A 27,955-nucleotide genomic window follows, 5' to 3' on the forward strand; every position below is an offset into this window, starting at 1 on the left:
TCAATAAATGATACCCCATATTCATTGCCTATAATTTTTGGCAATTTTGGCATCATATGCAAGTAAACTATTAAAGAACTATTAAGAATGGAATAAAGAATAAAGGGACATGGGTAGTGATACAGTCAGTGGAGGAAAGGTGGAGTGTAATGCATGCTAGGACTTCAGGCTTTGAAGGAAACACCAGAATGACATGAGCATAACAGCAAAAATTACATGGTTTTAGCAGATGTCTTTTGAAATTCAGTTTAAGGAAAAGATGATGACAGGGGGGGAATGTCCCACAAGGAAAAGGCTGCAATAATCTAGAATTTAGACCTATAGTTTTGAAATCCTTTTCTGGTGAAACGGGGGTTTCTCAATGAAAAGGCTACGAGCAGATAGCCTTCCATGACTGAGAGCTTGTTTTCCATTACTGATCCCCTCCTGTAATTTGTAGTTGCAGGAAAGTTGTGGTTGTGACCAAAGTCTCATTCATGGAGAAAGAATGATATCAATGTTTTAGGCATGAGTAGGCAGATAGATGAAGAACAAAGGACGGCATTGTGATTTTAAAAGAGTTGCTTTAAAAGGAATCAAGCCCATATGATGTATAAAAGAAATGGTAATTTGAATTCTGTATAAAACTGTAAATGTCTAGGATTGCTTAGATAGATGATTTAAGATGAGATAAAATCAGGGTCCCCAAACAGGGGCTTGTTCCATGAATCCTTTTGGGGTGGGGATTATTTCAAAGTGCTTCAAAATGGAATAGAATTCTGGTTACCATTGGTTACCTGACAGCTTAAAGCAAATCATGATCTTTGATTTTTAATATCTATGAGTTTTTATTATATATAGATACTGTTGTACATTGTTTTGATATTTTTATGATATAGCACTGTATAAACAAATAAATCATCACCTAGGTATTGGAAAGTTTAGGGGAAGAGAATTTAATTTGTTTGGAAACTCAAGTCCTCCCTACCTACTCTAAAATAACCATAGTATTGGCAGTGGGCATTAACCCCGCCCTCCCCTGTAATGTGGACCAATAAGACTCCTCAGGCTGTAAAAGAAAAAGCTTGAAAAAAGCCAGTTAGAAAAGCATGAATGAAGTTGTATTGATGGTGAGAAAAGTGTTGCACTGCAGTAAGGTTAGCATTTCAAATGGGAGTAAGGTGGGAGAGAGATTCCATGTAGTCAGGATCCATGGTGCTTCTTGGTGAGGCTAGATGAATGATAATGTTCCCCAAATATTTGGGGAATGCAGGAGTTGCTAAAGCCATTAAGCAGACATATCAGCAGACAGGCTTGCTAGAATAGGCGATACTGAGAAGGGGGGTGGGGTAGAGAGAGTAGTGCTAATTAGGTTAAAATAGGGGTTCCCAAACTAAGGCCTGGGGGCCGGATACGGCCCAATCGCCTTCTAAATCCGGCCCGGTCCGGGAATCAGCATGTTTTTACATGAGTAGAATGTGTCCTTTTATTTAAAATGCATCTCTGGATTATTTGTGGGGCATAGGAATTCGTTCATTTTTTTTAAAAAAAAAATACAGTCCGGCCCCCCACAAGGTCTGAGAGACAGTGGACTGGCCCCCTGCTGAAAAAGTTGATGACCCCTGGGTTAAAATCACCACCAAATCCTTACCACCAGGATTTCTCAATAGATGAATGAGTCCGTGTGAAAAGGGTTAATTGAAGGCAGGACATTTGAAAAAATTCATTAGAGATGGACCTTGGCCAGTAATGAAGTGGGAGAATGTATCTGGTGACAGGTAAAGATGACACACACACACACACACACACACACACACCAGTGTCAATGAATAAGAAGTGGAAATGATAACAGTGGTAGCAGGGGAGGAGAGAGTTGGAGCATAAAGATACTTGTCTTCATACCCATATTATTTTTTGAAATGTCAGTGAGGCATTTAGGAAGAACAGTTGATTTGACAGTTCAGTGGGATTGGGCAAGGTGAGAGATTAGTTTAGAAAAAAAGTAATCCACTTGAAGATGGTAGCTGAAACTTTAGCAGATATGAAAATTGTTGAGAGCTCTGATGGATTCCTACAGAGATTGGGAAAGATGAAAAGGGACAGGACAACAATTGGCAGTTATAACAGGAGAACCAGAAATAGGGCAGTGTCCTATATCTCAAGGGGAAGGAGTGAAAGTGAAATAAGATACAAAGAACAGACAGAACAGACTTGGAAGGTAAGAACATGGCCAAAATGTAAATGAGTTAAAATCAGCAGCTGAATGCAGGATTTTTTATGAGGAAGGTATTTCAAAAGTAGGAACAACAAGATTGAAATTTTAAGCAGAAAGGAGGAGCCAGCTGACACAATGTATGTGAGTAAAATAGATTGGTGGGAGAGAGGGAGAACTCAGCAGGTTGTGGGACTGGGACGGGCGATAGGATAGGCCTACTTAAATGCAGTAGACTAGTTGGAAGATGAGAATGAAAGAGAAAGTGGGATGGTGGTGAAAGCAAGCCTCTAAAATTTAATAAGAGCGGTAGATCTGCCAACATCTGAATGGGTAAATTCAGGGTAAATATGCTAACAGTGCAGCTGTTACTGTTTCTGATAAATACAATTATTTTATACCACAGTTCAAGTCAGCAGATATTTTCCCCACTGTAATTATAGAAGCCACAAGTGTTTACCCAAAGATGAATAATAACTGACATGAAACTTGCCAAATGAAGCAAATTGATGATGTCAGTGACCATGTAAAATTTAAAATAGAATAATATTTCCCTTTATCTATTGAATGTCAAGCACAGGAGGTCCAGGAGCTAGACAGCTCTGTATATTGCTCCATCACAAAAGATGGCTTGAAATTAATGAGGATTTGAGAGGCTTTAACTGCTAAAAAGAAGTCAAAGTGTACTTTCCCAACACTTTGAAGTCTGAAAATTTTGCCTTCACATTTTTATCCCCTTTCATAGCTATCAGATTGAATACTGCGGTTGGGGCTGTTCCCTGTGTTAACAGTTATATCAAATGCAGAATTTAAGTAGTAGTAGTTTCTTCTAGTGCTGCATCTCTAAGACAGTGAGTGATGTCCAACATAAGTGATCGAGTAGGCCCATAGAAATCAGTAGGCTTAAGACCACTGATGTCAATGAGTCTGTTCTGAATTATGACTATCCCCCTTCTAAAAACTGTCCATTTTAGACCCAGTTACCTGTCCAATCTCCAGCCATCCTCACAGTAGATTTGCTTTTACTGAGCTGCATTTTCAAGCTATGCCCTCTGCCATCTTTGATGGATGATATAACAGGGTACCATACGAAGACAGACTTTGTATATGTGGGCAACCACAGGTGGAAGACATCTTGCACTATTTACTATATTGCCCATTATACGTTGGACTTGGGAGGCGGTTTCTCACCCTACTGTCCGCACAGATAAGATGTCTCTCCCCAGAAAGAAGACCCTGGACAATATAGCAGTGAACTGTAAGGGAGACACAGAGATCTAAATAAAGACCATTATTTGTGGCGCAACACCCCTTTTGCTTGTATTTATTTTTGATTCAGATTTGTCATGGCCAATGGCTAGTAAAATAAAGTTATTTGGATTGAATTATCACTAGCATGGGATATCACCAATTTCTTTATCTCTGCTGTGTTCAGTCTGTTGCTGAGATTTCTGTTCTTGATCTTTGGTGTTGCTTTCTAGGGTTTCATCCAATGCTACAATTCTGTTCATACAAGAGACTTCCATGTCTGCAACAGAACTTAGCATACCACCCCTACACACCCTGAAAATCTTCTCCAGGGTGTTGCGGGACTCGCCAGATCAGATATTGGGGATGCATGGGGAAAGGGGAATAGGAAGTCATGTCAGTGCTATCAGTTCTGGTGATATCCAGCATTGGATAGAATCCTTGATCTATTGTACAGCATACAAATGTAATAAATAAATATTAAACACTGGCATGCCCTACCCCATATGCTAAATATAGGAGCCCTTCTGGATTCATTTTGTCAAAATCCAAGGTATATAATATCATTTTATGTGATGATTGTGCAGTGTGAGATTGTGTGTTGCATGTATATTGCATATAAGCTCCTCTCACACAATATTTAGAAATGCTCGGGGCAACGGGAGTGTGCTGTTTGCCCCACCCCTGACATAGATGTCTATATGCATGGGAGTTGGAGTCCTGGTCATACACATAGAGATTTATTCATGTAGGCTTTTCTGTTGAAAATGTTTGTGCCTAATGCATGGACATCAAGGGCAAGGCTGGGACAGGCTGCTCATTATTGGGATAGGGCCAATGGTGGATTCTCATGCCTCTCTCTATGAACATTGCCCCTTCATGCAAGTAACCTGTGAAGGAGGCTGTAGACATGGGGAGTTGATGCTCATGTCTGGACATCCAGCAAGTAGCTCAGTGATGGGTAGCAGAGGTAGACACAGTCCTGATCTCTCATCATGCTTAGGCCAAAGGATTGTTCAGGATCATCCCTTGTTCTCTTCACTTCTTTCCTTTGTTCAGAGAGAACTCAAGCAGGGAGCTTATACCATGCCTTAGTAGCTTTTCTGTTTGGATGCAAATATATCAGTGTGGGTTCAAAGTTCAATACTTTTGTTGAGGTCTGTAATCTTGTACCCAATATGGCTGCCTAGCTTGTAAGTGCTGCATGAGTTGCAAGAGTTTGGATTAGATGACCCTCAGAATCCCTTCCAACTCTATGATTCTTTGATTCTAAGACTGAAGAAATTGCACGCTGCTTACTAAACACGCCCAAGTGTACCTGTTTCGGCATATTTCTAGTGATGTTGTTCTCCAGTGTGTATTTCTTTCTTTTTTAGAGCAGACAAGATGACTGCTGAAAACACACCACCTCGTGAAGTGAATAATATTGCAAACCACAGAGTGCTAATTAAGCCAGAGGCACAGAATAATCAGCGGAACAAAGAAGTGAGCAAAATGGAAGACAAAAAGGCCTTAGAAGCAGAAAAATACGGATTTCAAAAAGTTGGGCGTGATAGACCTTTAACAAAAATCAACAGCGTAAAACTGAATCCTTTGGGGTCAGAGTATGGGACTTTGCCAGCAAACACAGTTCCACCAGGACACTACAGGCCAATTCATTTAAATGGGTCAGAGAAAGCTGTCAACCTTATTCTAGGAGACTCTGGAGATGGACTCCATCACAACACCATTCACTCACACATAGAATCTGAACGTGTTATACAGAGAACTAATTCAATGCTTCAGCTGGAACAATGGATTAAAATACAGAGAGGAAAGGGGCAAGATGAAGAAACAAGAGGGTAAGTAATTTCAGAATTATTTGCCAATCCTGACTTCTTAGTCTCAATGTATACTGTGACCCTGTTTAGTGCTACAGTATAATCTTAGCTGAAGCGCCAAAGGATTCCTGAAACGATCCTATATTACCTCTGTTGCTAAAATATAGGATTTCAAACAGCATCTCAAGGCCTATCTAGAACTTAAATATATTTTGATTTATATTGTACTCTGTCCTAAAGACCTATAGACTTCTTTTAACAATCATGTTAAAAGTTGGGCATCTTTCCCAGAACGGCTGTTCCAAGCGCAGACAACAAGGTGCCTTCCAGTTGTTACTGGACTAAAGCTTCCATCATCCCTGATTATTGGCCCATTCTGATTGCGGCTGATAGGAGTTATAGACTATCCGGAGAGCACCACTTTGGATATACCTGGTCTATTCCCCGTTTATCTACTGCTCTGTCCCGCTCTTCATTCTAGATTTCTTTCTTTCATTAAGAAGCAAAAGTGGAACCAGTCATCAGAAGACTTTCCCTGTTGCAAATATTAAACCCTCTTGTATCTCATCTTAATATCAGTAGCTTGGTTAGTACCGGTAGCTCTTCATAGTCTCAGAAGTCTTTCACAAATTTGCTGATGATGCTGGGAGTTGGACTTCTTCCATGAAAATCATGCATTTCTATGATGAGCTTATTATTATTATCATCACTATCATCAACATTAAATTTATTACCTGCTGTTCACCAGCAGGTCCCAGGATGGGTTTTTTTAAAAAAAAACTGTTTTAAGTTGCATAGCTCTGTTGCAAACTTTCTCACTCCTTTCTCAGTTCAGCAAGGCAATGATTAAAATGTTGAATAGCCTTTTTCCTTATATTTTTGTAACAGAAAATACTGTTGATCAACTAAGTTTAATAAACCAATGTATGAATAAATCTAATTCCCTCACACAAAGAAGCCCCCCCCTGCTTTGTGTGAATGAGAAAGCAAGTCAGGGAGCAATCAGTTGCCTGTAATTTCATGCTATAGCTGAAATATGGTTAGTGGGTTCCAAATAAGCCAGAGTTCAGAAGCCATCTTATATGGTTTCATATCCTCGCTTGTTCAGAAGCCAAAAACCATCATTCTTGGCTCATTTCCCAGCTTCTGTGAAGAGAGGAGTAATGTGATCGTATGTTGGTGTAGAAGGTTTTTTTTTCATATCTCTGTTAATTAAGCCAATATATGAACATCGAAATGCAATCATTAGGTCTCTTTCAAATTACAAGCAGTGGCTTGGCTTACACATCATGCTAAACTGAGTGAAGTCTATGCACAAATGTGCAGACTACCGAAAGGAAGATTGCAGCTTCTTCGTTCCTCAGCTACACTGATCTAGGCCATAGTTTGTTTTAGGGTGTCATCAAAACCGAGACTTGTGGCTTACTTCTGTCTGGATTAAGTATGAACTGTAACCAAGGTTCATTTCATGGTTTACAGTTTATTGTTTGTACGGGAAGCCTAAACCACAAACTCAATTAGGCTCAGTTTGATGCACCAGCAAAACGACCATGGATGAGCAAAACAGATGCAGACTCATTCCCCAGAATATGCACATGTGTGTGAAGTCATGGCTTGGCTGATCACAATGTTCAAAGCAGGCATGTGCCTTTTTATACTGTGGATGTGTTAAAAGTTGAAAATTTATGATACCAACAGAGCATTTCCAATACTTGTTTAGAGTGTTTTAATGCTGTGACTAAATGATTGACACCACTAAGTAGTAAGTAGTGTTAGGATGTGAAATTGTGGTTCTGCGTGAGAGCAAACCCTTGGCAGGAATCTGAACAGCAGTGCCTAGTCCTCATTGCTCAGTTTTTTAAATGTAAAATATTGCACTCCAGCATTACTCTTAAGTATCTAGAAGTGGCACCACAGTATCCCACCTTCTTCTCTAACTCCCAGCTCCCAACGTGAGTGAAGACTCTGGTTCCATAGTTTGCTTTGGGAAGAGCAGTCACATGATAGGTCAAGCAAAACATTGCCAGTCCCCACTTCTTTAAATGTAACTTGTACTTGAAATATCACTTTCATGAGTTAATGAAAGGCGCTAAGAAGTGTTTGAGATTTCAAACTTCAGTTACAGTTGCACTTGAGGAGAAGACAACAGTTTGAGTTATATTGGTTGTTTTCTTGGGATATTACTCAATTTGGCTTTATTTTGACGTCCTCACTTCGGAACTTAGTTGGCTTAATGTTGATGAGTATCCTTTATCCTGGGTCCAATAGTCACTCAAATATTTAATTTTTTTTATTAAACTTAAGTCTGCACAGAGGTGCCCTGCGATTCTTAGAATGTATTTCTCAACCCATTGTACATTTTTATCGTACCTCCCAGCTTCCTCCTCTAGCCGTAACCATGTTAAGTTTTCCTCCCAGTTTCAGTGGGGTTTTAATTTATGTGTTACACGTGGAAAAGTATATATATCTTAAGGAAGGGTATGCATGCATATAAACAAAATTTGATAATGACATTTTTTTGGCGGGGGTGGGACACAACCAGGGTGGATTTGATTTAAATCAAACTGATTTAAATCACGATTTAAATCACGATTTAAATCACTAGTCAGTAAGGCTTGATTTAAATCATAGTTGATTTAAATCATAAAGACTAATTCTTGCTGGTATAACTTTAATATGCAAGTAGATGAAGATTTTTAGAATAACAACTTTTCATATTAGTTTTTTTATCCCCAGTTTAATAGGTTAATCATTCATATTTGGACAACTTTACTGTTGTACTTAGGAAGGAGAAAAATAATCATTACCTTAATAATAACAATTTAAATAGATTTATTCAACTGAAACAATAACATTTCAGCAAATGTTATTTGCTTAAACAAACATCCATGTTTGTTAACTAATTTGGCTAAACAAAAACAAAATATATATATTTTAAGAAACTTAGACTGTCAGCCCAGCCTACACATGAAAAACTTAAATACTGTCCACTCCAAACAATCAGAAAAATATTGTTTCTATTCTATTCACTGAACTTCTTGAAACTTAGCACTGAAGGGGTTGCTTCTGTATTCATAGGTTTGTAGAACAATAGGATTAAGGTCTTTTTCTCAACTCTGTTCATGTTATAACATTTTTGCTGTGAAGAAGAGGCATGTGATCTCTGTTGAGTCAAATTCAGTTTTGAGAACTGCAAAAGTAAACCAAGCACCTGTGATAATATCTTGTAGGCAGAGAAACTGCCCAATAATCTTACAAAAACCTCTGGAAGAGCATGACATTGTGAATGGATTAATGGAATTTATTTACCCCCAAAATTAAACATATACAACCTTATACTACAAAATTAAAAAAACTAATCTTTATTTCATGATGGAATAACCTTTGGATGGTAATATGTTTTCCTCAAAAAGCATTTTATTAAAAAAATCAATTTAAATCAAAAAAATTGATTTAAATCAAAAAAATCCAATTTAAATCAAAAAAATCCGATTTAAATCAAAAAAATCCGATTTTTTTGATTTTTTTAAAAAAATCATTGATTTTTATCCACCCTGGACACAACCCATACATGGAAAATTAAGATCTATTAATAAAAGGCATAACTCTGCACTATGGTTGACTTTGAAAAAGTAAATTAATGTGTGAGGGGGAAGGAGGAAAAGCACAAGTGCACAGCGCAGTCCCATTCTCCAAACCATGATTATGTGATCAGAAACATTATGTTCATTCTGGGACACAGTGCTAAATGTGTACCACTCAAGGTATATAATAGAATGAATCGAGTATTCCCAGAAAGAAGGGGTAGGAGTGGAATATTTTACATTTCATCACATGTTTGCATTAAATGGTTTTGTTTTCAATGTAAACAGGCATAAGAACTATGAATCTATCCCAATTTGAATTCTTTTTAAAGGTTTTGTCGTGGTATTATTACATTGGCTATAGTCCCAAACAAACTCATTCCATTGTAGGAGTTTTATAACAGCAGAAGCTATTCATAAAACATTATTAACTGGCAGGAGCCAAATCCTCTTGATCATGGAGAACATATTGTTAGTTAAATATGGATGAAGTTGTTAACACAGGTCATATACTTAGAAACGATGGCTTTGTTTAAAGTTAATTTGTAAAAGAGAGATGCCGGGGTTTATGTCATTATTTACTGCTTTGGAATAAATAAATTCCATTCTCTTTGAACATACTGCGGGGATATTAAACCTTTAAAGCACAGTACTTAGAGCAATGTAATGAAAGGAAGTCAAGTTCAGAAGCACAAATATAATACAAATAGTAGAAATGAGATAGAGGGAACCTCTTTTTTACTCCCTCTCCTATCTAAGCCAGCAAATTGTCACTCTCACTTGGTTGCCGATGGTGATTAGCAGTTGCCTCAAGGCAAGTTGCAGATAATGCAACCCTTTTTAAGAAATAATACCAATATTGTAACTGTCTTTATCCTGCCTCTGCATAGCCTCAATTCAGCTTTCAATGTTCAAAATTCCCTTAAAAGCACTTGGTTTTTTTAAATGCCTGGGGCTGTACAGCAGCGGAAGGCAGTGTTCAGCCTTGTGGAATCTACTTTGTATTTTACTAGAACCCCAAGATCCGCCAACAGGAGCAAGGTGTAAGACTTAGAATGAAAGAAGATGAAACCCTCTAAGCTGCTAACGAGCACAAAAATTTGTTTTACTCCTCCCACACACAAAAATAGTCTTAGTCACCCTCAGCTTTTTTTATCCCCCCCCCCGCCCACTTACCTGCAAGCATACCCAGTGCACTGCCTTCACATGAAGCTATAGTAAGGGAGAAATGAATCAAATGGACTGGAGCTTTTGGCCAATTTGAAAATATATAATTAATTGAACAGGTCATGTATTGGCCGCAGATGGCCAACTGCTCCATAAAACTAGTTCACCACACCATAATTCTGAAGGAGGATTTCATGGTTATTTCATGGAAAGAAAGAAAAATAGTCCTTGAAACTAAGAGATGTGCAATGTATCCCATAGTATAAAAGGGAAAGGAGATAGAAGGAAGCTGGTAAACCTTAGGAGAGATTAGCAAAGCCAGACATTGCATATGTTTAACTGGAGAAGACTCATTTTTATGGCTGTGCAACCTCCATAGATTGACTACAGGTAGATAAGGCCTCTGCATTTCTGCACGTTTTTCTTCCCTCTTCTTGTTGTTGTGGCTGCCAGAACAATCATTTTCCCTTAAACATATATGCATACACCATGAGGAAGCATGGCTGCTGCAGCGTTAGTTTCCATCTAAGCAGTAGGGAAATGGGACTGATCATGGCCCCTAGATCAGTAGCTATGGGATTTGCAGAGTCCCCAACAATGTGAATACTCCTTTTCACCATACATATGGGAAATTGTGTATTTTGGCTGCCTGTAACCCAACTTTCCTCCAAGGAGCTCATAGGGTTTTCCCATCTTATTGCCACTGCTGTGTGGGCGATCTCCTCTGTGGCACCAGGGGAATCTCAGCTACCTCTTTCAGGGATGAGTGCATAGATGGTTCTCCTTGGATACAGATAAACCCAACTTTAAAAAAAGTCTATTACAAATGACATGTTGTGAGTTTGACTGCTCAGCCACAACAGATGTAGCCTTAGCAAAAAAAAAGAAGAGGGGTTACAATAATTTTTGTTACCCTCGAGATACTGTAGACTAGAGAAGAAGAAAATTAAATGTTGTTTATTCCTGTGCCTACTTACATTTTGAGTTACTAAAGGAGGATTCTTGTTTCAGCATAATTTCATATCAGACATTGCCAAGAAACATGCCAAGCCATCGACCCCAAATTGTACCTCGATATCCAGAAGGTTATCGAACTCTACCAAGAAATACCAAAACCAGGCCAGACAGCCTCTGCAGTGTGACACCCTCTATTTATGACAAGTCCCTTGGATCACTGCCAACTGAAGACAAAAGAAGATCTATGCGAGATGACACCATGTGGCAACTCTACGAGTGGCAACAGCGGCAGTTTTACAATAAGCAAACAACACTTACTAGACATGGTACTTTAAGTAGTCCCAAAACCATGATTAATATATCTGATCAAACAATGCATTTGATTCCCACATCACCTTCCCATGGTTCGATAGCAGGTTTCCAAGGATACTCACCTCAGAGGAACTACAGATCAGAAGTGTCCTCACCAGTGCAAAGAGGTGATGTAACAATTGACCGCAGGCATAGGCCACATCATACGAAGGTGAGATGTTTTTATTGTTTTACTTCAGTTACTATGTGCTATAAAATGTATAACTTGGAACTATAGTCTTTCCATCATGTATTGATATTGTGTGGCTCACAGAAGAAATACCAAATATAAAGTTTCAAGTTAAGAACATACAGTTAGCTTTGATTTATATGCTAGCTCTCTCTGTGATAGACAGAACTAGCATATAATTGAGAAAATTGCACTAGGAGTTAATGGGAGTAGAACATCTTAAGGGTGGGTTGAAAGATAAAGTATTTCCGTTTCATATGCCAGTGCTTCCTCTGACATGAGATGTTCCCAGGGCTTTTTTTCCCAGGCAGAACTCAGTTCTAGCACCTCTCAGGTGGGCGCCATTGCCATAATAAGAGTACAAGTGAGTTCACTGTAAGTTTTGGCACCTCTTTTTCTAGAAAAATGGCACGGGATGTTCCCAAATAAACAGCTGCTTGTTCGAAAGGACCCAGCTAAGCCTCCCACCTCACCTGAGCAGTTAGCATGTCTGTGACAGATCTCTGACCCTTGAGAAGTCCTTGCTTGAGATCTTCATTTGAGGCCCTTTCTCACATTGGCCCATCCAATGAAGCAGGGCAGGCAGTCACTAGGGAGAAGGCCTTTTCAGTGATGGGACCATCTTAAGGTTTTTTTTAATGGGCCTGTACACTGCCCAGAGGACAACGTTTTATGTGCACTATATAGATGCACAACAAACAAATAAAATAACGAACTCCACATCTGTTGTGTAGGTCCCACCCATTCAACCACTTATCCAATAGCATAAGAACATAAGAAGAGCCCTGCTGGATCAGGCCAAAGGCCCTTCTAATCCAGCTTCCTATTCTCACAGGGGCCAACCAAAAGCCTATGCTGAACCCGCAAGTAGGACCTAAGTGCAGCAATGCTCTCCCACTTGTGATTCCCAGAAACTGGTATTCAGGGTCATACTGCTTTGAACAGTGATGGGGAGACAACATGGGCATTGTGGCTACTATTCGTTGATAGCCTTTTCCTACATGAATTTGTCTAATTCTCTTCTAAAGCTATCCAAGGTTATGGCCATTGCTGCCTCTTGTGGTGGCAGATTCCATAGTTTAACTATGCACAGCATGAAGAAGTATTTTCTTTTATTTGGCCCGAGCCCTCCAACATTCAGTTTCATTGGATGGCCTTAGGCACTTGTATTATGAGAAAAGGAGAAAAACTTTCCATACCATGCATAATTTTGTCTATCATGCCCCTCCTGGCTCACCTTTTTCCCTAAACTAAAAAGCCCCAAATGTTGTAACATTTTCTTATCTTCTCCCATTCACTTCTTCCATGTGTACAAATAGGACAAGGATCTGATATTATGTGCATTTTCCATTCTTTGCATATATGGAGTGTATTTATTTTGTGCTTGAACATCTTTAGCCTTTTTGAAAGTACTGCTATTTGAGAAGTTTCCCTTAAGACTGTTCCCTTGTGCAACATTTTTCAACCCCCAGCTTCACACTTAATGGGTGCATTGCATTGTATATTGTTCTGAAATCACAGGAAAAGTCTTAAGAACATATGATGGGAAGGAGCTGTGTATGTGTCTGTTTCTAAAAAAGCAGCTTTGCCAAGAATTAGGACAAAACGTGTCGTTTATTCAGTGCATGAATGTGTATAAACGTGTCCTACTTTAGTTTCTGGACATTTTTGTTGTTGTTGTTTAGTCGTTTAGTCGTGTCCGACTCTTCGTGACCCCATGGACCATAGCACGCCAGGCACTCCTGTCTTCCACTGCCTCCCGCAGTTCGGTCAAACTCATGTCCGTAGCCTCGAGAACACTGTCCAACCATCTCGTCCTCTGTCGTCCCCTTCTCCTAGTGCCCTCAATCTTTCCCAACATCAGGGTCTTTTCCAAGGATTCTTCTCTTCTCATGAGGTGGCCAAAGTATTGGAGCCTCAGCTTCACGATCTGTCCTTCCAGGGAGCACTCAGGGCTGATTTCCTTAAGAATGGATAGGTTAGCAGTGGCTTATAGGAGAGCACTCAATGGCTTTTTAAAAAGCAGTTAATTAGGAGCACTTAATGGTACAAACTTTAGTGAATGGAATACCTTATTAGTTGGAGTTGGGGCTTTTTGGACCTTCGAGGGCATTTTGACATTTGCAAGGTTCAAGCTGAACGTGTGGTGATTTAGTGTATTTCTGCTGGCACGTTATTAACCAGAACCTTCACTTTAGACACCTTTCATAAACCCTAAGTTGACTTGGAAAATCATACTTTAAACTCAACATTTAACCTTTGGTTTGAAAAGCTTTGACAGGCACCCCGAATTATATGTGCACGGTTTTGTTTTTTCCCCAAAGCAGCATGTCTTTGTGCCTGACAGAAGGTCGATGCCAGCAGGTCTGAGTGTACAGCCTATTACTCCCCAGAGCTTGCAAGGCAAAACGGTGAGTGGCATTTTTATATTTAGCCCATCATTTTTTATTTAAGAACAACCCATAAAATACAACACGTAGCACAGTGACTACTCTAGTTATAGAATCTGTATTAAATGCAGTTTCCATCTTTGTTTTTGCATTAAATTGAGGTTTTCCTTCTAAACAGTTTAAATCTATTTGGATGCTGCATTAAATTTTACAAGAGTAATCAGATAACCTTTTAATTCAAATGCTATTCGTACTATATCTGTGAGTAATTTGTCTTTTTGAGCAATGTAAGTATTTCATTTTAAATATCTCTAGAGCAACAGCAAGGCACCTTTAAGATTTTATTGTTGTTCATTTCACAAATTGACCTACCATTAAGTTGTTAATTCAGTTGTGGAGGGAAAATACCAATTACCAGAGCTTTTCATTGCTGCAGAATGGAAGTTGCAGTTAACTAGGAAATTGGTGCTGCAGGCAGTTTATTATACATTGTGCTGTCTTATGAAAGGAAACTATCCATCCACTAATTGCACATTTTTATTTGCATCATTAAAAGTATTTTACCATTCAATACCTAAGGTTTAGATGAGGGATAATAGATTTGAGCAAACATTTTTGAGAGACCTTTAACTCAAATATGACCACTTTTACTAGCTGAAACCTTAATTTCTTCCAGGCGATTTCTCTTCCCCCTCATTTCTTAGTAAATAATGTTTTTCCAAGTGAAACACCAATGAGTATATACTGTATTAGGGGAGTGTAGGTTAATCATTATGAAACCTGTTAGCTCTTGAATATAGGAAAATTTCCTGCTCCCTCTGCTGGAATTCATTTAACACTGCCAGTTGCTAAAACCATATGCTGTAGACAAGGAATACTTTCAGTTCATTACTTGTACTATATAATTCAGGATTTCTGATTATTTAGCTTATCAGCATCACAGTTGAAGCCCTTTTCCAGAACTCTGTGGGGGCCCAGTGATGTGGATGCCTGAATAATAGACCTGACCTCTCATGGTTTATATGTTAAAGAATGTGTCACACGAGTACTGGAACATTTCCATGGCCTAAATGGAGCAGTCCCTGGCTCAGAAAAATTTTGTGCATGTGATAGAACTCGCTTAGGTCTTTCACATATACAAAGCAAATTGCTCCATTTGACATCTCGTGACAAAAAAGATGCTTTACATAATTGGTTGCTTTATAATTATGAGAGAGCTGATATATGTGTCAGTATCTGAATTGTAAATTAAGCTCAGATTTCAAGAACTGTTAAGAACTGAGGACATGAATCTTTGGGATTTACTAGCTAGTAATACATTGGGATAGAGTGAGGGAACAAATTTCTGCTTGAGAATCACATTGGAAGTTGCATTCATAGGTGGGTAAAAGTGGGCTGAGTGATGCACAACTCATACTTTTGTTCAGTAGAAATTGCTTGTTTATGTCGTTTACATACAAACAACCTACAAATACCAATGGTTTTAGTTGTTTCATGTTGCTTTTATTGAGGATCTTCACTGTGCACTTGCTTCAGAAGAGAGAAGTGGGCAGAGCATCACCATATTTAAATCTAGGGAATCCACTTCCACAAAAGAGCAGTGATGGCCACCAACTTGGATAGCTTTAAAAGACGATTAGACAAATTCATGGAGGATAATGCTAGCAGCAGCTACTAATTGTGATAGATCTGTTCTACCTCCATAGTTGGAGGCAACATGCTTCTGAATACTAATCCCTGAAAACCACAGGTGGAGAGAGTGCTGTTGGGCTCAGGCCCCGCTTGTAGGATGCCCAAAGCAAGTAAGGAATGCTGCAATTACAGGATGTGCTTCTTTGTTCACCACTGCTGCAAAAAGATGGTGAGCTGAATGAAAAGGCACTGTGACTGGTCCACATGCCACCAGTTTCCCACCCCTGCATTAGGAATACATAAGAATAAATTACAACGAAGGGTTCCACTGCAAAGGTGCTTTGTTCAGAAAATTAAATAGATGTGGTCATTGTAGGAGGAGCTGTCTATGGAAGGCTGAGGTCAGAGTGCAGGTTGAGTGGGAGCCAAGGAAAGCCTGTACAACAAAGAGAGAGTACTTTGGGGGTTGGGTAGACCACGTATAAGTTATGAAGATTTAGTCAAGTGTTAAATTTGGATGAGATAAAAAGTGTACTCCTAAGACAGGAGTGGGGAACCCATGGTCTTCCAGATGTTGACTACACTTCCCGTCATCCTTGACTAGTGGCCATGCTGGTTGGAACTTATGGGAGCTACTAAACATCAGGAGGGCCACAGGTTCCCCATCCCTGTGCTATTGCTTTCAAGAACTAGGTTGGCTCTCTTCGACAGATACAAATCAGAACAACATGGAGCACTGACTGGGTTGCATCCAATTGTGTCCCTCCACTGATGGAAGCCTCCTTAGTTCAGCTAGCAGATGCTTCCATTAATGGAAGTGAGCAGAGGCAACATTTGCTGATTTCCCATTCCCTCTTCAGCCCTGAGCTTCCTTAAAAACTGCCCCAGGTGGTTAGGGGGATCTTAGTGTGGTAGGGGGCTGCAGGAGGAAAGGGAGCTTTCTGAACATCAAGCACACCCCTTTTTAGTCTACAGAAGTATTGGTGGATCAAATCAAATCCTTCCATCAGAGGATGGACACAATTGGATAAAACCCTATATTAGTTAAGAATTTAAATATATGTGTAGCTGCTTTGGTTTAAGGGCTGCAGTCTCCTTCCTTTGCGTGAGTGGAGGCTTTTGGGTCAGTAGCATGGAGTTCCCCCAGAATATATTTGGCTTGGGCTAATGGTATTACAGTACTGTTCTTTAATTTTTCCTTGATTCTCAAGCATTTGGATCTTCCTATTCAACCTTCAAGTTCTAGCATGTATAATTGTGTTGAAAAATCTTAGATGTGTTTGGGAAATAGACTCTCAAAAAACCTGCTGTGATTGCTTTAAAGGAGAAAAAACAGAAAGTGTGTTGTGTTTTGGATCTACAAACTTTGACAGTGTATTTTTACAATGCATACTTTTAGTAAAAGTTGTATGTGTGTTTTTAATATTTCATTCTTTGTTTTTTCTTTGGCCAGCATTTGAAAAAATTACTCAGGTGCTACAAGACTCTTCCTTGTTTCAGATACCTTAGTTTCTGTTGCTATCCAATTCTTTTAAAACATACCAAGCAAAACTTGAGTATACCCAGCCTCTATATTTCGTGACCGTGGTGTGTTTTTTCTTCCTCCCTTCATGCAATATTGCTAGCTTTTGTGTGTAGAAGTTATTACCATGAGTTTCAGAAGCTTTGCAGTTTTAAAGCTCTTCTCACCTCCTCTTAGTTGAGTTGTATTCTATTGGCAGACATTGTTGATTCCTTTTTATTTTGAAGAGGTTCACACAGTTTAGATATAGCATGATATCCACCATTATCAAACACAAGTATATATCTGAAGTCTTGTGCAAGATAATGATTAACCTATTTTCCACTCTTTGGCTTCTCATACGATACTCCTTCAGCCAGAGGAGCTCACGCTGCTGCTTATAAAGCTGAGAAGGCAGCAAGCCGAACTGAGTAGTATCCGGGAACACACATTAGCACAACTCATGCAACTAAAACTTGAGGCCAGCAGCCCAAAGGTCAGCTATGAAGTGATGTTTGTCATGTGCCATCTTCACTTATTCTTAGCCATTCATTAATCCAAGCTTGCATTGTACCATTGGTGCCAACCTCCTCTAATGTAGCTTTTTAGAGCGTCATTGTTTTCCTGGCATCTGTGGTGGTCTGCTATTAACCCTTTGAGTTCTAATGTGGATGTTGAATACATTGCAACAAAAAAATAGGAATGCATTCAAATACATATCACTTTAATTGAGTCTGAAATTTTGCAAGTTACGCAGATTACACATAAATATGAAGCCCAAGTAGGTAAGGGTGGTGATAAATACAATCTACCATAACCATTTCATTTTGTTTTCTCATCTTTGAAATGATTTATAATAAGCATTTAGAAGCAGAAAATGCACACAAATGTATCAAAGGGTTTATAGTTGTCTGTGTAAATTCAACATGACCATGGTGGTTTTTCTTAATTTTGTTTTAATGTTACGAAGTTGTTTGTGTGGCTGATATTACTAAATCTGCAATTGCAAACTAATGCTTTATTACTTTTCAAAAGCAGATGTTTGGTTATAATTTTGCTTCCTTCTGTCATTGGAGTATTGATTGGCTTTTCAAAATATGCTAATGAAAATTCTAGGAAGACCAGAATTCAATGTAATTCTCGCTTGGATTAATATGACAATATAGTCTAAAGGTTGAAATTAGAATTTGTAGTTCTCTTTCTTTTCTGACTGACCTTTTCCACATCTTCATATCTGTCCTTTTCTTCTCTCCTTCCTCTTTGAATGCTGCTTGCTAGAATGAGATTCTTTCTCATCACCTTCAAAGGAATGCCATATATTTGGATCATCAGGTGGGATTCATAGCTTATTCTTGTATATTTATATCTGATAACATGTTGACACTATTTTTTATCATTTAAACTTTTTAATGGTACTGTCTCATCTAAAATTTTACAGGGCAGGTGGTGAAAATGTTTCTCCAAGTGCAGATAGCACAATTTATATGCAAAGGTCATTGTTCTGTGCCATTCATACTCTGTCCTAATGCTGCAGCTTGTCTGCTAAAATAAAATGGGGTCCAATATTTGAATGGGTTCAGTTATTTACATGTCATTGTTAATGTGAATGCAAAATGAATATTTTAAAAATAATCCTAAAAATTTAGTGTTTATCACAGTAGCTATACCTGGCTTTTGTCTACCTCATCTCTGCAGTCAAAGTCTAAATATATACAAACATTTAATGTAATGAGTAAGGATATACTTCTATCATAGCCATCTATTTGGGGGATGGGGAGGGGGAGGAATACTTCAAAAAACCTTTGCACAGAACTTGAAAACTGCATATCTGCCCATTATTTTTTGCGCCTGCTGAGTTGTTGGCACAGGAATTCGGAGTTCTTTAGATTTTCTCAGTTCCCTTTATCTGCTTCCCGAAATGAGAGCATGTATTCACTTGACACACCACCAATAATGCAGCGCATTTACAACTCAGTCCATGGCAGCTGTGCTGAGGATGAAGTGCTTTCCATCAAGCAGTAGCACAAAGTGGGGTCATCATCCACTTGTGCTGGCACATGGCACCATTCCCTGTTTTTACGAGTTGCTGCCAACACCCAATCTCTTCCTTTTTAATTTTATTTTTTGATCTAGACATAATTGGTTGATTCTCTGTTTTATACCACTCTCATATGCATAAGGATAAAATTGTATTTGATAAGGAATTCTAGTTTCTTTTTACTACATAACTAGGGATTAGGAGAGAGTGGACCCTGGGGTTAATCATTCATTCTGGTAGGAAGTTCAGAAGTATCCCTGAGTTCATTTTAACCAGGTTACAATAGCCATAAAAAGGTAAAGGGACCCCTGACCATTAGGTCCAGTTGTGACTGACTCTGGGGTTGCGGCGCTCATCTCGCATTATTGGCGGCGTACAGCTTCCAGGTCATGTGGCCAGCATGACAAAGCCACTTCTGGCGAACCAGAGCAACACACGGAAACGCAGTTTACCTTCCCGCCCCAATGTAGCGGTTCCTATTTATCTACTTGCACTTTGACATGCTTTCGAACTGCTAGGTTGGCAGGAGCTGGGACCGAGCAACGGGAGCTCACCCCGTCGCAGGGATTCAAACCGCCGACCTTCTGATCGGCAAGCTTTAGGCTGCGTTCCTACAATAGCCATGTTTAATGATAAATCACAGACTGATTCTATCTGCCTGCCACTTGGGCTTGTTATCTAGCTGAGTCAGAGTTAAATGTACAGTTGATGTGTAATTTAATATAAAAGCAGCAAAATCTGAGATGCTTGATTTGTATTCATCTTTGAGCAAACTGAAATATTCAAGCGTGACAGTGCATGAATTTATATTCAGTTCTGTCTCTGACTGTAACTGCAGTTCTGAGCAAAAAAAGGGGTGATATTTCTGGGCCCTTGAATAATTTTTGATCATGGAAGATTTTAGTACCGGCTATGGATATTCTTACAAAGGGCATTGTTTCCCATTCTGCTATTGGAGCAGCTTATGACCATCAGAAGGACTTATAGACTAAACTTATTAGAAAATCTACCCTAGGTTTGGAATAGTTAAATTGTAGTGAACCAGGCAAACTGTTTAACTGCAATTTAACCTCCAGAGGCTACTTGTATGCATGAGAATTCTCAGCATATGGAATTCTCAAGAATCAAAAGCTTTCCTATTCAATACAGTCCTGTTCAGAAGTTTATAATCTAGTGTTGTCTGTAAGATGCTTAACAACATGCTTTTTAGCATCATTTCTATAGGATGTGGACTCTGTCTATAATGATTTTAAAAGCAACCCTCTACTCACAGTTTTTGAGTCGCGTTCCTTACGCGCAGATGGAAAATGGGCTCCAGAAGTGTGGTCTGGAAATAACTGCTGGTCTGCCATTCCATCCTTCCCCAAGCCCTTGAGATATTTTGGACTACAACAGCCGTTAGCCCCACCTGCTTGGCCAATGGGGAGGGATATTGGGAGTTGTGATCCAAAACATCTGGAGTGCAGTTAGGTTGGGGAAACATACACTGTGCTGTAGATAAGTCCACAGCGAAGTCTAATCACATAAAAAAAGTGGGCCTCCACTGTAGTCCTCACACAATTTCCACTCTGGTCCCTATCACCTTGTGCCACATACTTAAAGTTAGGTTTTATGTTTGCCATGTGGCCTGCATGAGAAACCAGTGTTAGCTTGTTGCTCCCTAAGTAGACAGATGAGCAGGTTCTTTGTTAAGGGCAACCCACAAATTGCTTATGACAGTATATATGATATAACCTGTGTATTTCCTTGAATATTAAAATGTATATACTCCCTCTTAGTTGAACTGAATCCTTTAAAGGCTTAGTTCTCCAAGCACTCATCCTCCTTTCATTTAAATGAGACTTAACAAGCTCTACTGAAATGAAAAGTAGATGTTCTGAAACTCTGCTTCCCAAATCTGGCTGCTTCCCAAAATCTGTTACTGACTTCATCAACACAGAGTATTTGTGAACATAGTTAATAAATAGTTTATATAAATAGTTATAATGTAGCCTTGAAAATTATTATACTGTAAAAGATAGGTACTGTATTAGAGTTTGGTAAATATAGTTGCTGTATGTTATCAATGTTATGGTGTTACATTGCAGATCATAAAGTACCGTATTTCAAAATAAAACACTGACAAATGAGCACTCACTGTCTAGGAGGGCTTACATTATTGCCGTTCACACTGTGAAAAGCTATAATAAGCACAATTGTTCATGACTACCTCAGTCTACAACTTGGACTAAGATTTTGCTTGTTCACTATTCATCTGTTTACATGTTGTGCCATAGCTTTGGACTGACCCAACACAGGTGTTCAGGAAAATAATAATATACAGTACATGGGTCAAGGTCACTACTCTCCATAAAATGACTATCAAGTTGAGAAAAATCTGGACTAAACTCAACCATCTGCCCAGTATCTAGTCCCCATGTTGACAGTGAGGATTTGCCCCAGAAACCTCCCTTTTGCCCAGAGTTAATGGTGTGCAACTATCCCTAATACAATTAATGTGTTATTTATGCTGTAAATCTGATAATGTGTATGGGTGGTTTATTTAATGAGGCTAGCCATTTGTCCATCATATCCATTTGTTAAAGATGATTGAACATTTTCAGCTTGAGTTAGAGAAACGTCTGAAATGCTTATTGGTAATCATTACGTTAAACTTAATATGGGTTGTAGGTACTCTAGTTTGGCCTTAGCAGGCTTTTCAAATGTACAGCTTTGCTTAAGCATGAGAGGAAATATGAACTGCTGCACTAACAGAAAATAATTAAAGTAGAGGCTATATTTACAGTGTCGTCTTTCAAATCTAGCCGTGCTGTAAACTGATGTTTGCTGTATGCTCCTCCTGATTTGAAATAGATGAAAGAGAATGAACCTTTAATCATCATGGTTCACACTATGATTGAGAACTCGGCGCTAAGACCACAACTGTACCATCAAGTAAGGTCTTGGATAGTGAATGAAATTGCTTTTTATCATTGCAAATTTTTCCTCAGTGACAGTTTTTGGTTGTCCCCTCCAGTTTACCCATAACATTGGTGTTCCTCCTCTTATTTGTTTTGGAAAACCACAAGTCATCTGTGTTTTATAAAATGCTGCAATATTGTTAGCATGGCTTTGCTGAACGTACTTGTCAATGGGTATTGAGTGTATCCCTTTGGATAACTTTCTCTGTTTCAGAATATTTGGCAATTTGCTGGTTTTTGTAGGTTAATTCAGTAAATTCATAAAATCGCCAACAAGCTTCCAACATTTGTCATAGCATGGATCTATGCGATTCATTTTCTTTTGTTTATTTCTTTTTCCGTTGAAGGAACAACTTCATTTTGGTTTAACACTAAAGCATGACAGCAATGTTTACCTTGTCATTCCTGGCAGCTTCTCATTTTAGGAATGAATTTACTAATTGTTGTAGGTTCCTAGACAGCTGCTTTGTTTTGCCCTTGGGAGTTAAAAAGGATCAAAATAATTTTGATCTGGGGGCTATAGCTCTTAAGGGCCGTGTGTTCAGAAAGTCACAGCAAACGAAGTCAGTATCAAGTCATGATAAAATATTTGGAGGGGAAATGTGCTGAATGGAAATATAACATCAACTTGTCTGTTAGAAATTAATTTGTGAAAGAATTTTATCCTAAACAACATGGATGTCAACAGGTTTTTCACCCCGTACCAAATAAAATTTCTGGCATTATGTTGTTTTTCCAAGTAATGGCATTATTTTTTTTCAGCCTATGAACTCAGAGGCTCTCTAGCTTCTAGTCCAAAGTTAGCCCTAGCTTTAGCTTTCACCAGTGCATAAGGTTGCTGCTGCCTTTTCCTTTAATCACACCATGTACTGAGAACTTGGGAAGATGCAGCTTCTGTCACTGCAGCTATGATGGTAGAACCTGCATCTGTCAAATGTCTGCCGAATAAGCAGCTGATAAAGACACAGTCTCCCTCTTGGGGCAAGACTTGGTAACCTTGCCAACGTAGGCAAAAAAAATTGTGCCACTTCACTGGCATCTCCTGTGAGTAGAAATTGTGTAATGAAATGCTTTTTGTGCCACTACAATCTTGCTCAAACATGCGCTTTGTTAACTTTTAAGTTAACATGCTATCTCCCTTGCTTCCATCTGTGAATTATTACATAAGTTAGGGGGGGAAACAGCATGCAGTATTACTGAAAATGAAGGGTGAACGCTGGCTTCATTATCTGCTACTTGGCTGAGACTCACTAGCCAAATTGGTATTCAGATTTATCTGCCAAATTGAAACTAGCGTCTCTAAGGAAAGTTCTGCAGCTTGGAATGAAAAAAGAAATGAGGTGCCCTTGAAGTGCAGAGAGTTGTTATCAATTTTTTAGCTACCTAATTATTTGGTTTTGCTTTTCATTAGGTTGGAAGGACTAAAATTGGTTCATCATTTTACACTGAGTTAGCACCATACTTGATAGTTTGACTCTGGAAGGTCTTGAAGGCTGAACTGCCTGATCATTCATGGATGCATGGTACCTAGAGAAAGCCTTTGAGGCCTAATGGAATTGAGAGCACAGGTGGGAAGTGTTGTTTTCACAGCTTTTAATCTTGCGTTTATTTAAAAAAACAGCTTGAAGAAATAGTCTTCCAACATGTCATGTTCATTAATATCAAATATATAATTAGGGATATGCAGATGGTGACTTGGAGAAGCTCATCCTGTACTGAATCACTGCCCTTAAATTCTGAAATGTTTCCATGGGATTTTAAATAGCTGAGCTATTTAATGAAAGATTCATTATAGAAACTGGCATGTTGGGTGGGTGGGTCTGTGTCAGAGCAGGTACTGCCTACAAACCTTTTTCTGAGCAAATCCTTTGCATCTTTATCAACATTTTCAATCCACATACAACTCACTATTCACATGCCAGAGTTTTATGTGGTGTCTGATAGAAACAATTAAATGGATTTTTCATGAAGTTGCCAGTTCAGTTTACCTTTGCACATGGAGTTGGAATGGGTGGGTGTCATCTTGGCTTTGTCCCAGGCAACAAACTTTGTTTAGCCAGTCCTAGTCTGATGTTCCCAAAGTTATACTTCCACAACTGCGTGGAAAGCCTGGGGAAATGGGGCATGGTAGTACTCTTTTTAGGGTTGGAGCCTACAAAGGACCAGCCCCATATGGATGATACTTTAAGCAGCTACCTTGAAAAATGCCTGTCAGCTTCCATCCTCATTAGAACTGTGAGTTGTGTAGTAGCTGCAAGTCTTACGTGTGCTGAGTCCACAAGCACACAGAGGCTTTGTACTATTATTCGTCCTTTCCCCAAGCTGCTAAAACCATTTTAATGCCCTCAGGCTTTGTGCTTTGTGAGTTTTTAAGTCATAACGAGCCAAAACTCTTGCACACATAGGGTAGCTTTATAAAATAAGATTTCAGCAGCAGAATTCAGTATGTATTATACATAGCTATCCATAATAAATTTCACTTCTTCTTGAGTACCAGAAAGAGAGAAATCTGTCTGTGATAAATGAAGAGATAGGGTACTGTACTTGAATTAAATTGTGAGGTCGGATAGGCAGTGCAGGTGCTTGGGCACTAGATGGCGCTGTGCCCTGAGTCAGTGCTCTGGTGTTAAGCAGTTGAGCAGAAACTGTTTTCTGATGAGCTTTTATTGTCATGTGATGTGAAACCTACAAATATCAAGAGCATTTTGCATTAAAGAGTGGAAAAATTACCCCTGTCAACTTCACTAAATGTTATGCCTCAATCATAATGGTGGCTTCTGGTGTGTGTTTTGAGAAACATATTGAGAAACCTTCAATCACCCAAGCCACTGCTACAGTTGGTGATGGTCTGCTATGACTAGCATCTAAAAGGGTCTATTATAAAGTGGTGTTGCTGTTTTCCACTGAGAGAGAATTATGTTCTTTCTCTACTGTTAAAGGTCATATGCTTATGAATACCCATAGCTCAAAACTTCGAGAGCAGGGAGGAAGTGAGTCCTATTGTTATCAGGATTTCTTACATGTTTCCTGTAAGCATCTGGTTGACCAATGTGAGGGTACTGGTCTATATAGGCCTACTGGCCTGATCCAGGATTATCTAATGTCCTCTGATCTATGGAAACTATGCAATGTCTCCCCTAGAGCACATTAGACTATATTCTTCCATATGCCCATTAACGAGATCTATATATGATGAGCAGGCTGTCATTCAGGAAAATGAGTCTTTTATTACCAAGCTTCTAAGTGAAGAAGCTTCATAACCTTCACAGGAACAACAGGGTTCCCAGAAAAGAGTTGGCAAATTACTGAAAGCTGGTGCTGCATTTTGTGGTCTTCCATCAACTAAATTTTTCAGGCTACAGTTCTGGAGCCAATGACAACCTCCTGTGACTCTAGACATGCAACTGAATTTAAAGAATGGCTTCAGTAATCCTAGCTATGGTTCACATGTAGCCTCAAACCATGGTGGCTAGTCAACCTGAATTCTTCATACCTTTGTTTCTGTGAACCCAGAAGAAAACTGAATTGGCGCTCATGAGAAGAGAAGGGAGTATGCAAACCCTAAGGTAACATATTGTGAATTATCCCTATGTAGAATTAACTCTATATGAGTTTATATACGATAATTGGAAAGATAAGGCTGAGCAACAGATGTGTAAACACCTTTGTGATTTTTAGAGTACAGATCTTTTTAAATAAGCAACTTATCTTCCAAGAAATCTGGAAAATAATCTAGGGGGGGGGAGTTTTAGGCTTAAACCCGTTCCAATAGTAAACTTTTCAGAATTGCCTACAAAGTGATAATTGGGTGCATCTTCAGAAATGTACGCATCCATGCCATAATTCTTAAAAACAAAGGCATATATCTTGTATTTTTCCTTTTGTAAACTTGGCCAGATATACATTGGCCATGTTTGAGCATATTATTATTATTATTATTATTATTATTATTATTATTATGAAAAAAGATATTTCCATTCTTCAATTCTTTCTCCAGTCAACATGGAATCTGTAGTCCATTTTCAAGTGGGTTTAAAAATGAGAAAGCCCTGTTAGGTACTAAACATCACAACAAATTAAAATCTGTAATTTTCATGACACTCAAAGGTGCTGTGGCTTTTTCATCTTCCAGTATTCATTCCATTAAATGTTCATTTCAAAGCAAGGTTACTTATATGGCTTTATCACACCGTGCATAATCTCAGATCGTCACACAGTGCATTTGCATGAGGATATGCCTTGAAATGAAACACTTAAAAGTCCTCTGAGGTTCTATTCTGTGGTTGGAATGCTTGTCTGGCTAAACCCTTGCCTCATGCTTGCAGATGTAGCCCTTCCTTAAAAGCAGAGAGAGAGAGCTTACATTGTACACAAAAAACCCTGTGCATGTATGTGAAGGTAGAGAAGATAGTCGACATGTGAACTGTTAGCAAATATGCTTTAATGTAGATTTGCCATTTTCTTCCTTTTCCCTCTCCCACCTTCCTTGTCAGTTTTAAACATCATGTAACATTATGTTCACATTGGCACTAATCAGCATACCTAATCAGCAAGCTAGGGTTTGAAAATGTACTTCAAATATGCTCTGGTTGGCAAGGCAATCCCTTTACACATCAGCCACAGTTACTGCTAATGCAGACCTGGCACTACCTCATGGTTATACAATGGGAGCCAGGAGGGAAGCAGTAGGAACGCAGGAGCCTGCAGCTTGCTCCCAGTATCCTAACCACACTCTGGAGATTGGCCCAGTGCAGAATATCCTCAATGCCCCATTCATTAATACACTTTAAAATGCATGTGCTGAAATGTTTGTCTAGATATTTTGACCTGTGTCTTTATACTAGGCAGTCTGAAATCTAGAATTGGAAAGAGAACGTAATATGTCAACAATCTGTCTTCATGACTGCAGTGTGATTATTGTGTTAGCTGCAGTCCCATTTAGCCCCTTATAATATTGGGGGCAAGGAGGTACAAACAATAACATTGGAGCCATATACAGTAGAGCCACACTGGAAAACTCAGGTATCTAAAGTCCTTACTGGCACTTAGACATCTGAATGATTTTCCAGCCCGTTGTAGAACCCCAACTGTCATCCTCTGCTATCTGAATTGATTGTTTCTCTTCCATGTAGTCCCTCATCAGTGTAACTTTGGTGTAAATCTTGCTTGGCTTGATACATTTCTTTTAAAATTTGTCAAAATAGTGCGTTGCCCCTGCCCAGTTGTTTGTGTAAAGGAGTATGTAGTGTATAGCTACTTGTGTTGTGTTAAAAGTCTTATTTAACAGTAAAGCTGAGAGTGAAGTAATAAAACCTGCATGTCAAAGACAGGGCATTTACAGTTTTCATTGTGTTGTCTTCACAGATAATGTCCTTTTTTTGTAAATCTCATGTAACTCTTCTTGAGTTTTTCGGAGACTAAGAAGTAAAAGAAAAGAAAATGTTCAGAATTCTCAACTGAGAATTTATTCACTGTCCCCCCGCCCCGCCCCAAATTGTTTGTTGGTTCTCGCTTGTTTTGGCTATTATCTAAGGTTTTTTGTCATTTTTTTCTGAAGACTTTTGAACATCACTAATGAATGGAATTCCAGACTTAGCTTTACCTTCATAGGTTACCTTCATAGCAAGAATAAATAGCTCTGATGTGCTTTCCCCTTCTGACAATCCATATTTGGCATTCCATTATGAACTGAAATTTACATGGTGTGTGTGTGTGTTGATTAAATGCATTCAGGCATATTATGTGCTTAACATTCAATATGAAGTAATGTATGCTTAATTAAATGTTAACTAGACTGCACACTGTTTTGCATGATTTTAGTGAATTTGTTTGATGGGAGTGTTCTTCCTTATTATAGCTGACACAAGATGAATGTAGGGGAACTCTGTACAAATACAGATCAGAAGACCTAGATATTGATGTAAGT

At 38.9% G+C, this 27,955-nt stretch overlaps 1 protein-coding gene across 15 annotated transcripts in view; it reads left to right on the plus strand.

Moving 5' to 3' along the window:
- PLEKHA5 (pleckstrin homology domain containing A5) overlaps window positions 1-27,955 on the plus strand; it is a 177,383-nt gene that overhangs the window by 133,249 nt on the left and 16,179 nt on the right. For 4 of the 15 annotated variants that reach the window (XM_035127620.2, XM_060279147.1, XM_060279146.1 and 1 more), the window contains 6 exons: window positions 4,816-5,280; window positions 11,022-11,490; window positions 13,833-13,919; window positions 17,408-17,527; window positions 18,310-18,363; window positions 27,887-27,949. In XM_035127620.2, coding sequence (XP_034983511.1) covers window positions 4,816-5,280; window positions 11,022-11,490; window positions 13,833-13,919; window positions 17,408-17,527; window positions 18,310-18,363; window positions 27,887-27,949 — 1,258 coding nt within the window. Of the gene's footprint in view, window positions 1-4,815; window positions 5,281-11,021; window positions 11,491-13,832; window positions 13,920-17,407; window positions 17,528-18,309; window positions 27,950-27,955 lie in introns of those variants that run through there. The other 11 variants (XR_004693348.2, XM_035127637.2, XR_009558224.1 and 8 more) reach the window with 11 other exon arrangements.

Source organism: Zootoca vivipara, chromosome 10 (genome assembly GCF_963506605.1).
Source record: "Zootoca vivipara chromosome 10, rZooViv1.1, whole genome shotgun sequence".
Classification (NCBI taxonomy): Eukaryota; Metazoa; Chordata; class Lepidosauria; order Squamata; family Lacertidae; genus Zootoca; species Zootoca vivipara.